The 11,807-nt window shown below is 39.6% G+C and overlaps 1 protein-coding gene across 3 annotated transcripts; it reads right to left on the reverse strand.

Annotated features, from left to right (window-relative positions):
* Positions 1 to 820: 820 nt before the first annotated feature.
* Positions 821 to 11,340, reverse strand: LOC308695025 (CLOCK-interacting pacemaker). Of its 3 annotated transcripts, none has more exons than XM_081372929.1 (5): positions 11,081 to 11,322; positions 10,024 to 10,116; positions 9,027 to 9,227; positions 7,123 to 7,304; positions 821 to 3,923 (listed from the first exon to the last, which is right to left on the reverse strand). In XM_081372929.1, exons 2-5 carry the CDS (start codon positions 10,070 to 10,072, stop codon positions 2,724 to 2,726), a joined length of 1,632 nt encoding a protein of 543 aa, XP_081229055.1. In that variant the 5' UTR covers positions 10,073 to 10,116; positions 11,081 to 11,322; the 3' UTR covers positions 821 to 2,723. The 3 variants fall into 3 exon arrangements, with proteins under 3 accessions (XP_081229055.1, XP_081229057.1, XP_081229056.1); XM_081372930.1 differs by having other exon boundaries at positions 1,500 to 3,923; positions 10,024 to 10,113; positions 11,081 to 11,213; XM_081372931.1 differs by lacking the exon at positions 10,024 to 10,116 and having other exon boundaries at positions 1,062 to 3,923; positions 11,081 to 11,340.
* Positions 11,341 to 11,807: the final 467 nt, after the last annotated feature.

Consider the following 11,807-nt stretch of genomic DNA (forward strand, 5'->3'; position numbering starts at 1 on the left):
CCTCCTCGGGAGCGCCAGGGGGCGCTCGTTGAGGGGGGGGCACTGTCATGATCCTGTTTCTTTCTCTCACACACACACACACTCACACATAGCGCTATTTCCTCATTTACGCACACACCTCCTCATTCACGCACACACTTCCTCATTTAATCATTATTCCCTCTCAGCTGTCTCTCCTTTACTATTAGCCATCGCTCATTCCCTTCTTCACCTGAATACTCTTTTCCTCTGATTAGCGTTCCTATTTCTTTTCCGCTTTCTCTACCTGTCTTTGCCTGAGTATTGCATTATCTCTCAACTGCAGAACGTCTATTAATCGCTGTCTCTGTCGTGTCATGTTTTAGTCCTGTCGTGTTGGGAGCTGATTATCTATGAGAGAAATCTACTGAGCCGGAGAATCGCCGCTTGCCTCTACTCTCCCTCGGGAAACGTCAGCCTGCTCCTTTTCCAGTTACGGAGCTTTCTTCTGAGCATCTCATTTCACCCGGGCTGACTGCTGCTGTTTTCGTTTTCAACAAGCCGAGACCTAATTTGGACATTTTACTACTGCTTGTAGTTCTAAGTTTCCCTTTGAGTACCTTTTCTGTTTACTGAACACTCTGGCAAACTCTGCTTCAATTAAAGTGATTATTTCTCCGCATTTGCTGTCTGATCCTCTTACCTTCATGACAGATACCGCCTTTTCTAGTATCTTTGACAGAAAAGGTAGATTTGAGATCAAACTGCTCATAGTTTGGGAAAAAGACCGACCGACTATATTCATATTCCCAAGAGAACAAATGTGGCATTAAATGTATATACAACAAAACAAAAGCCTTTTAATGAAGCTTTTTATTAGAATCTAATAGCGTATCTGTTGCAGTGATCCTGACTTCAGCAAACATACTGCATGGAAACATTGAAAGAATCATTCTTTAGATGCATTAGAATTGCATCACATACTCCTTGTGCTGCTACATGGGGAAGCACAAATATCGATCATGACATTGCATGCCATTCATTTCAAACACAAACTCATTATCTGCTTCACCTGGACATCAAACACACACACACACACGGCTCAGAACATCCCTACTGTACTGCTATTTATTTGGACTTGAGATCATTGCTGTGTACAAACACCCCATCAAAAATCTATTTAAAGAAAAAATTAAGAGCTAAGGTAGAAGAAGAATATGTCATAAAGAAGGACTGCAGTTTTTTCATCCTTTTCTTTACTGATTGTAAATTATGCAGCATTGAAACATAAAATGTTAAACTAAGCTGAAAGTACTAAACTGGAAGCATAATTAAATTAGCCAATATATTTCATAAATGAATATGCAATGATTATGTATACAATTTTGTGAATGACAGCAGAATTCTGCAAAATCTCTATGTGGGCCTGAAGGCTTCCTTAGACACAAATCAGTGACTCTGATTACTCAGAAATACTCAGTAAGTAAATAAATGAAAATATACCAAAACAGCAACAAATAATATATTAGTGTCATGTGAAGAGCAGAGGTGTAAAGTCCAGGTTTACAGTATTTTGGATCAGGATCCTCAGTATTTTGTTCCAATCACCTGGATTTGCTAATTAGCACAGTTTTTCAGCCAGGAGATAGAACTAACTTAGTGAAATCAGCTGGCTGAGTTCATTGGTGGAATAAACATATGGCAGGATTTTTACTTTCTGACTCCTGGACTTTACACCTCTGGAGTGTCAAAATGTGCCAAAAAGCTTGGTGCAGTAGTAGAGAATTGGGGACAAAACATAAAGCTGTTGTAGAATACATTAAGACTGTCACAAAACACCATTAACACAAGCAAACTCACAAATACAGACGTCAAGATCTTTGATCAAACAAATGGGAAATAAGCTCACATTAACACTCAAAATTGACCCTTCATCTCAGAGGGAAGCCAATTCAAACGGCTTCAGTAATGGTTGTCTTGGTCCATGGTTAAAGATGAAGATGTAAAGCAAGCAGATTAATGAAGTGCGTACTGCATAGAAGAACACAAGCTTCGTGGACCTTACCAAGATCACTGTGAGGATAGTTCTCACACAATTCTAAGTGTCTTTGCACGTGTGTTCAGTTCAAGCTTTAACTTTTGGAATCTTCATGCACCATCCTCATGCTATCACAGAGGAAAGCAGATCTCACCAGTAATAATACCACATTTTAGCAAAAAAACATTCCCAGTCACAGGTAAACATGTTCTTTAAAAACACTACATGCTACAAACTGTGACAGCAGGTGCGAATTCAGCCTGTGATATAAATTAACATAAATTAGGAAACAGACTGCTACTGTATGTGTGATTACTCTGTAATCGACTGCATGAAGTGTTGCAATCAAAAACACATTTGCAAGTGGCCATTGAAAACTTGATTTAGTTATGGGGCAGGATAAGCTGATGCAGATAACCATGTCAGTGACTAAACTAAAGAGTGGCAGTCTGTAGCATGCATGTTCAATTCTGCATATCTCTCATCAGACACTTTGGGTGATTCTGATGCAGATGAGTAGAAACGTGAGACAGGAAGATGGTTCGCAGCACAGTCGAGCTGCTGTCCTTGAGCATAGACCTGAGTTACCATGGAGACTACTGAATCTTGGGGCATAGACATAACATCTCTGAAGTCTTGTTTGAGATGTTCAAGAAAGTGTCATCACGTCTCCCGTGCTGTTTCTCTGCTGGGAAGGCCCAGTGCTTAGCAGGTTTCTGGGTGCAGTCTAAAGCAGGTTTCCATGTGTAGAGCTGTCTGGAGGCATTATAGGATCCTCCGGCAGACTGGCAGTTCCTCTGTAGGCTTTGATTTGCTCATAAATGGTGGTGCTATCATTGCCAAAATCATATTGACCTGTTGACTGCCATTCTGCATCTAGCATGGGAGCTAGGAGAGGAGATGGGGGCGCCACCTCCTCAGTCCCATTAACTCCATATCTGTATAACACATGAATATCAGGTTTCGTGCTAGTGGCTGCCTCGACTTCCAACTTTGATTGAGACCAGTCCCCTCCATCATTGCTGTCTGTTGGTAGGCACTTGAGGCTGGGATAGTGTCCAGACTCAGCCATGACCTGTTGGAGCTTCTCCCAGGCAGCCGGCGCATCAACACCTGCTTGAGTGGCCTGGAAAAGTAGATTGGCATGTTGGCGGAGCTGGGCTATGTCTCGTTCGGTGGCGGCATTTTGTCGCAGCAGATCCTGCGTTCTTAAGGTGATGTCAAGTAGCCCCGACTTGCTCAGAATCTCCACTGTGTTGAGGAAGCGACGATACCGTGCTGTCCCTTTGTGGGTGTTTGACCCTTTACCAGTGTCATTTTTCGGTCCTTGGCAATGCTTATGGGGCTCTTTTCTGGACTGAATAAGGTCGTTGGAAGAGGGTGGGGAAGGAGTCTGAGTGCTTGAGACTGAAGGAGAGCTCACACTGAGGGAAGTGGAGGGACTAGATGGGCGGCATGGGCTCCGGTGCTGGTGAGAGGCAGAGAGTGTCTCATGGCCCACAGACTGCGACCGTGAAAGGGAATGAGAGTGCAACAGCAAGTTGTTATCTGGCTGTTTGTGCAGATGCTGCTTAGTCGCTTGCGTGGTTGTGGACACCTCCTCTCTTTTCTCCTCTGTGCATACTCTCTTACTCAGGCTGTGCTCCTCTGTGTTACTTCCCCTACTGGTTGTAGGTTTCTCTGGGGTTTTCTTATTAGGGTGAGGTGCAATTCGAGGGTAGGAGTTTAGGATGGGAAGGTAAGTGCTTTTCTTTACACCCTTGCTTTCGGATCTTTGTGAGTGGGGTTTGAGGGTGTGCATATGGGCGCTTTGACTGATGCCAGGCTGTTGTAGCAAAAGAACATGGGTGGCGCCCTGATTGCTTGTAGTACCTCCACCCCATGACAGTGATGAAGGGTGGATGTTGTCCTGACCAGACTGCCCTGGCTTGGGAAAGAGAAAAAGAGGAGACAGAAATATTTCTTGTACAGAGCAAGTCAAGTAAATTGTCTCTTTCGTAGCACATTTTATATGAGAAATGGCATGCCAATATTTCTTATGTGACTAATTTCCACGGATATGTTCACAAACACCTAGGACCTTCGGACACCTCTTACCATCTGTTTCAATTTAACGCATCATTCCGTTTTCTTTGTAGCTCTTTCTCATCAGTCTTTTCCAACCATCCGCCTAATTAATTTTTCTCTCTGGCTTTTGTTTCAAAATATAGTGAGCTGCCCTTTTTACTTTCTACATATGTTTCTGCCTTAGAAGGTAGCTGTCTAAAGCCGACTGTGTGCGACTCAATTTTTGTGTCTGAGCGGTGTCGTGCAAATGATTTGAATGTTTGAAAAGAAAGGTCCACATGTGTACATACATCAAATGCCTCCAACTGCCCTTTACGAAAAATAAGTTTATTCAAGTGTGCTATTAGTATACTTATTTTAAACAAAAATTATGAAAGTATACTTTGTCTACTTTTTATGCACTTCTCAGAAATATACTTAAAATCACACTTAACTATACAGAAAAGTATATTTGGCCTATACTTGTACTCAATCTTTTGATCTAGATATACTTTAAATTATAATTATTTTAAGTATACTTGGCTTGTAGTTGTGTTTACTCTGATTGAGTAGCCTATTAATTACTTTTTTCTAATTTTCTACATTGTTTGAAAAACCTGATATGTTCCTAATTCTGAGTTTTCTAATTTTTGTGTAGGCTAGTCCACTGATAGTGTACATAGGAATCTACTTTAAATCAAAATTTCTCAGCTTTTTGTTTAAAATATTTTTTCACTAGTTCGCCTGCCTATTCAGCCTTAAAGGTTAATAGTAAACTAGCTTGGCTTGCTGTCCTTGGAGGAGGCTCGAACCCGAGGCTCAGCTTGAGCTCTGAGTAAAAAAAAAAAAAAAAAACCTATGTTGAAATTGCGCATAAGAGGATTTTGTCAGATGAGATGACGTGGTCTCTGCTGCTTATGTAGTATGCTCGTAATGACGATTGACAGGACTAAATGTTTATGCTCCTCCCGAACCTACGTTTTGAAATTCATTTAAACTTACCTACATTCAAGTGTTGATATGCCGATATCAACTCGTCTCCATACCGGCGTGATGACTCCGACTTCCAACCAGATGGAACTGGATAAATATTCTGAATGTTCTGATCCAATCTGAATTCTGACCTGTAATGCTGCCTGAATCATAATCATACACTGTTCATTCATTGGCCAGATGAGAACTGGCCCCCGACTGAGCCTGGGTTCTCCCAAGGTTTTGTTCTCCATTCTGTCACCTGATGGAGTTTTGGTTCCTTGCCACTGTTGCCTTGGCTTTTGGCTTACTTAGTTGGGGACATTTAATATTCAACAATATTATTGATCTGCCTTACTTAAGGTGGACGGTGACGCAATTTTCTTCTAGAAACAAATTTTGTTGTATTATTTTCATGTTATCACTGTGAAGCTGCTTTGATACAATCTGCATTGTAAAAAGCGCTATATAAATAAAGGTGACTTGATTTGATAAAAAAGGATGCATGAAACTAGTAATAAATTTTTTAAAGTACAGTTAAAGGTATATTTCAAGTATAAAAAAAGTATAGGCCTACTTAAAATAGGAACATAGTAGTATACTGTACTTGAACTATATGAACTATAAGTATGATGTTATGTTCACTTAAAGAACATTTACAAGTATACTTGCAGTATAAAACTACTAAACTAGTAGTTTACTCAGAGAATACTTCAAAGTGTACTTTCATTAACTAAAAAAGTACAAGTATTTAAAGGGTTAGTTCACCCAAAAATGAAAATTATGTCATTAATGACTCACCCTCATGTCGTTCCAAGCCCGTAAGACCTCCGTTCATCTTCGGAACACATTTTAAGATATTTTAGATTTTGTTCGAGAGCTTTCTGTTCCTCCATTGAAAGTCAATGGACGGCATACTGTCCATGTCCAGAAAGGCAATACAGACATCATTAAAGTAGTCCATGTGACATCAGTGGCTCAATCTTAAATTTATCAAGCGACGAGAATACTTTTTGTGCGCAAAAAGTAAACAAAAATAACGACTTTATGCCACTATTCATTTCCTTCTCTCTGTGCCTCAAGTGAGTTCGCGTAGTGTTTCAGCGTAGCGCGTCTGTGTTGTACGTCACACACATCACACATGACCAGCGTCGGCCAATAGTGAGCCTACGTGTGACGTACAACACAGACGCGCTGCGCTGAAACACTACGTGAACTCACTTGAGGCACAGAGAGAAGGAAATGAATAGTGGCATAAAGTCGTTATTTTTGTTTACTTTTTGCGCACAAAAAGTATTCTCGGCGCTTGATAAATTTAAGATTGAGCCACTGATGTCACATGGACTACTTTAATGATGTCTGTATTGCCTTTCTGGACATGGACAGTATGCCGTCCATTGACTTTCAATGGAGGAACAGAAAGCTCTCGAACAAAATCTAAAATATCTTAAACTGTGTTCCGAAGATGAACGGAAGTCTTACGGGCTTGGAACGACATGAGGGTGAGTCATTAATGACATAATTTTCATTTTTGGGTGAACTAACCCTTTAACTAATAAACTATTGTTATAGTTATATATAAGTTCACTTGTAGTATAGTTGCAGTACAAATGAAAAACTTGGTTGTAAACTCAAAGTTTACTACTGTTACACTTAAAGTATACTTAAAAGTATACTTTTATACAATAAAAAGTGGGCCAATTTAGTCCCAAGAGTACTGACAAGTATCCTTCTAGAACATTAATATTAGTATACATAAAGTATACTTAAAAATATATTTGACATTTTTTTAAGTATACTTAATAAAATTAACTTGAAGTATACTTATTTTTCATAAGGATGAGCTCAATTGAGTATATTTTAAATAGGCTTCCATGCTAAACTACGTGAGACGGAGCGGAAAACGGAAAATTAAGTATACCTGGGTCTTAACTGTCATTGTGATTGTGAGAAACCTCATAAGTGACCAACCTGGAACAATTCACATTGGCAGCAATTCCATTTGTCAGAAATAGTGCAGCTCACATGAGGCATATGTTGGAAACATGTAGGCAGCTCACTATGTTTTAGAACAGAGCCTCTTACTCTTTCCACTCGGATTGTCTCACCTGCTTCAACACCACATTCTTAATGATGAATATGGGGGTGAGTTCAGGGGTCCTGGACACCAGTATGTGGCTTCCCTGTAGAGGGCCTTGATCCACCCCACCCAAATCTTCGTGGACCTGAGGCTCATTCACACTGCTCTGCTGGTCATCTGCATCAGTTTGCAAGGAATCTGAGCCAGTGTCTGAGAGAGAAAAAGAGCAATAGGAGGATCAGAGAAAGAAGGAAAGGCAACAGGAAGGGTGGGAAACAAAGAAAGAGAAAAACAAAAGTGAGATGGGTAGCCGTCTCAGTCTACTAATGACAAATGAAATTAAGTATCACTGATGTTACTTGAGCTTCACTACATGGTCAGAAGTACATCAACTTCTAATGAACAGGTTTGACTCTTTCAGCCGCACTCATTACTAGTATGTGCATAAATTCAAGCATGCAGCCATTAAATCTCCTTATACAAACAGTTTCAGTTGAATCGGGCTCATCAAAAAACATGACAGTCATAAACTGCAACCAGTAAAAGTATTCACTATTGAACACATTTGAGATTGACTGGAATGCTGTTTTTGATTATTTTTAGTGCTTGACCTTAACATTGCTTTTGTTTCTGACTGGTAGAAAATACCTGTACACATGATCCTACATCTATTGCTAGGCCTTTTCAGAAGAGTAGAAGCTGTTATAGAAGCAAAGGGAGGAGCAACTCCCTATTATTGCCCGTGGTTTTAAAATTACATGGTTAACAAGCACATAAACAAGGTTGTTACATTTCTGACACACTTGAGGTGTTTGGCCAATCATAACGCGCAGTCTGGGCTTTTCAGAATGAGGGCCTTTGTAGAAACCGGACCTCAATCTGAGCGTTTCAGACAGACTAAGAATAGAGGTGCTGCAATAATATACAGCATGTGAAAATAATGTGTTTTTTGAACATTAAAGCATGTTAACCTATTCTTGTACACCAATAAACAAAATAAACTTTTAAAATAGCATCATATGACCACTTTAATAGCCTTTGGACACTTTGTTGTATGAAAAAGAGTATGGAAAATCTTGTTTAGTGTTCTACAGAAAGAAAGTCATACAAGTTTGGAACTACATGAGGGCTGATGAGAAATCCAGATAAAACTTGCAGAGTGTGTGTCGTTACATGGCCACATATAAATAGAGAGATATATATCTTTTTTTTATGCACATGTGTTCCTTGTTTTTCTCTATTAATGCTATCAATGTGAGAGACCACCTTTTTTGTACTCACAATATTCAGAAGGACTGGTGATGTTGGGATGTGGCGCTGACAAAATCAAGGAAGTGCTTTTGAAGCAGTTTGAACAGCCGGTTAGGGAGAGTACAAGTTAAAGAATTTACAATGACTAGAGACTTCCACTCTTTTATTAGATTACTCTCACCAATAACTATTTCACGGGTTCACACTTACAAATAATCAGATAGAATAAAACGTATGCGTATTTGACGTGCTGCAGAAAACTTTCGAGGAACATAGGTGAGTCGGCCATGTATATATATATAGGCCTCATCTCTTGCTGATTGGCAAGGCAATTTGAACGTGTTCCTCCCGAAATTTGTTAATAAAACATCATGAAATATACCAAGAGTTTCTTTTTGGATTTATTTTCAATACAGAGATTTTATCACAAGAGTTCCAATCACCAGAACTTTCACTCACTATTTGACTACCAGGTAAGACTGATTTATTGACATTACTATATATATGGAATTAAAGAGGACTGAAACCTGGTGGGATTGTTTTGTGCTTTTGTATATATTGTATGTTAGGACAATTGTTCTTGGTACACTTGTTTGTTCTACACTTGCATTATACTAATAATAGTGTGACCCGAGTCTCTTAGGGGTGAATGTTACAGCAGGACTGTCAATCAATACTCACCTGAGTAACCAGAGTCTTTCTCAGAGCAGCGGGAACCACGTCCATATGTTTCCTTTTCAGTGTGTGCTCTTGCTCTAGATGCCAAAAGGGCGGCACTGTTGCTTTTGTCCTTAGCATTTTTACTGGCTGGACGAGAGGTGCGTTCCCTCTCCCCTACACACCCTTGGGCATCTCCTCTTGGTTCCTTGGGCATCCCGGGCCCTGGGAGCAGAGATACACAGCTGGGCAGACAGTGACCTCATGCAGAATGTATTTACCCATTTCTAACATGGAGTTTGTTCTTAAGGTTCTTACATACAAACATGTTTGGTCAGGAGCACTGATAACACCTATGCCCACAAAGGGTTGTCTAGAGGAGAATTGATTTTTTTTTAAAAAATAGGTAGCAAAAAAAAAAAAAAAAGATTATCAACAAATTCAAGTAATGATTAAGTATATTGTGTTCCGAAGCTGCTAATAGGCTTTTAAAGAACACTTCAATGTATGCAAATTGTAAATTCAAAACACAAGGTACACATTTTGTCACTAGTAGCGGCTTTTCTGAATGGCCAGCCTTTTCTGTAGTGACAATTAAAGTGTATTCAATGCTACTGCACAAAATGTAGCCTTTTTCTAACTACTAAAGTGACCACAACTCACATACATTATGCATATATGTAAACACTGAACTCACTGCTGATACACAATTGTTTATTGTAATTATTGTAATGTCTTCTCATTGACCAACATTTCAGACCCATACAATAGGCTTGAAGGCACCTTAAAATACTGCTAAAAACTGTCATCTTTGCTCATTAACACATGAGTTCTGGGATAATTTGTCATGTGATCTCGTCAAAAGCAGAAAAATGGGGAAAATCTATTTCACACTTTTAAGAGACCTCAAAAATAATGTGCCACTGGCCTCTGCATCTACAACATATTCATCACAAATATTTATCATATTTTTGTACATGTTGCCCGGGAAAATAAATATATATTGTCAGAACATAGTTACGTTTGAATGCAGAAAAATGATTTTTGCCGTCATGGTGTAGTTCTGGCATCTACCAGCAACCAGCCAATTCCATAACGCATTTTGCGTAGGCTACTGTTGAAGAAGAACAGTGATAAACCTTGCCAGAAAAAAAACTACAGCATGTGAATGATTATAACTATAATCATGATTAATGAACTATAAATGTATAGATAAGGCAACAATTTAATTAAATAGCTCTAATGCTTAATCATCATTTAGCATTAGTGCTCAAATCTGTGAAATATTAAAGAGGACATTTTAGATATGTCCATCGATGTTATGGCTGCTACATTATGACCAAAACCGAGGCATTTAATGCGCCAAAAGTTGCGACGTTGCTTGGCAATCATTTAGGCCTACCTACAGCCTACAGTTAGGCTATACTAATGCACAATACTTGGCTGGAGAATTGTATAACTAGCCTATTTTAGTGTACAATAGTGCTTTGTCATAATGCTATTATTTCGGTTCTATAACAACGATAAGCCACTAAATTCCGAGATTTTAGCCATTGGTTTTGCTTTAATGACTTTTGTCCGTAAAAAAAAAAAAAAAAAAAAAAAAAAGAATTCGGAAAAAGTACACTAAAATGTTCGATTCGGAAGTGATTGAAGAAACAGAGAAACTCTAATTATTACATTACCCCATCTCTCATGTAAAACTGTCAACATAAATTATCATGAGCAATACAAAATAGTTTCATACTTCTTGCTTTGGTCTGTGGCATGAATTATCCTGCCAGGAAGGTTATTTTAGACACACACACACACACACACACACGCGCGGAGCTCTGAGCCCTCCCTTCCCCTGACTGTTATGTAATATTACAACAGCCGAGCTCAGTCTCCACTTCCTCCTGTTGACACCACATACACCGTTAAAACAACGTGCTTTACTTAGACAACATTTATGTGCAAATAAAGCTGGAGCTTAATGCCAATGGGTAATAAAATATACACCCAAAGAGACCTAAAAAGACATCATTTGTTTGCAGAAAACTGAAATGTAAATAACACACCAATAGCCTATTGCCTACCTTAGTAATGTCCAATGCTGGTCCCGAGTGTTCGTCTCTTCTCCGTCCAGGGGTGCACACACTCCTAACTACCTGTCCAGGAACAATCTGTGCCTCCCGTCATCTCGCTGACAAGGATGATGACCACCCAGCGTGACCGAGCCACATTACCTTTTGCTGTACTTTTTTCTGATGGTCTTCAGCTCGGGTTTGTTAAACCTCCTCCAGCCCGTACGTCAAAATTGCCAAATGACAACTCCACCTGCAGTAAGCCCCGCCCTGCCTAAGCGGAGCCCACCCACTCGAGTGATTGACATTTCACCGGGCCAATAGTGGCAAAGGGATTCCGCCATATCTCGCCCCAAGCACGAGTGACGCAGGGGAATATGTGGCATGGCCAATCCTGTGAGCAGGCACGTGGAGAGGAGGAACGAGACGGTATGACAGCACGCAACTGAACGGACACGAAACATAACCAGAGGAGTGGCGAAGAAAGAACCGAACGACGCATGTAGACTTGGCTGTCCATGTGTTCGATATTTTGTAATCCTGACCATTGACTATGTGTTGAGTTTTTGGGTGAACTAACCATAGTAGTGTGAGTGCAGGTTTACATGATTATGTTATATTTTATGTTTTCATGTTTTCTCCTTTTTTGCCATGCAGTGTTGATCTATTTCAGGTTATGTTTTAGCTTTTAACAATGTAATTAAATAAATAACTTTACAACAATTTTAAATGAACTCAC

This window comes from Scardinius erythrophthalmus, assembly GCF_964197995.2.
Source record: "Scardinius erythrophthalmus genome assembly, chromosome: 8".
Classification (NCBI taxonomy): Eukaryota; Metazoa; Chordata; class Actinopteri; order Cypriniformes; family Leuciscidae; genus Scardinius; species Scardinius erythrophthalmus.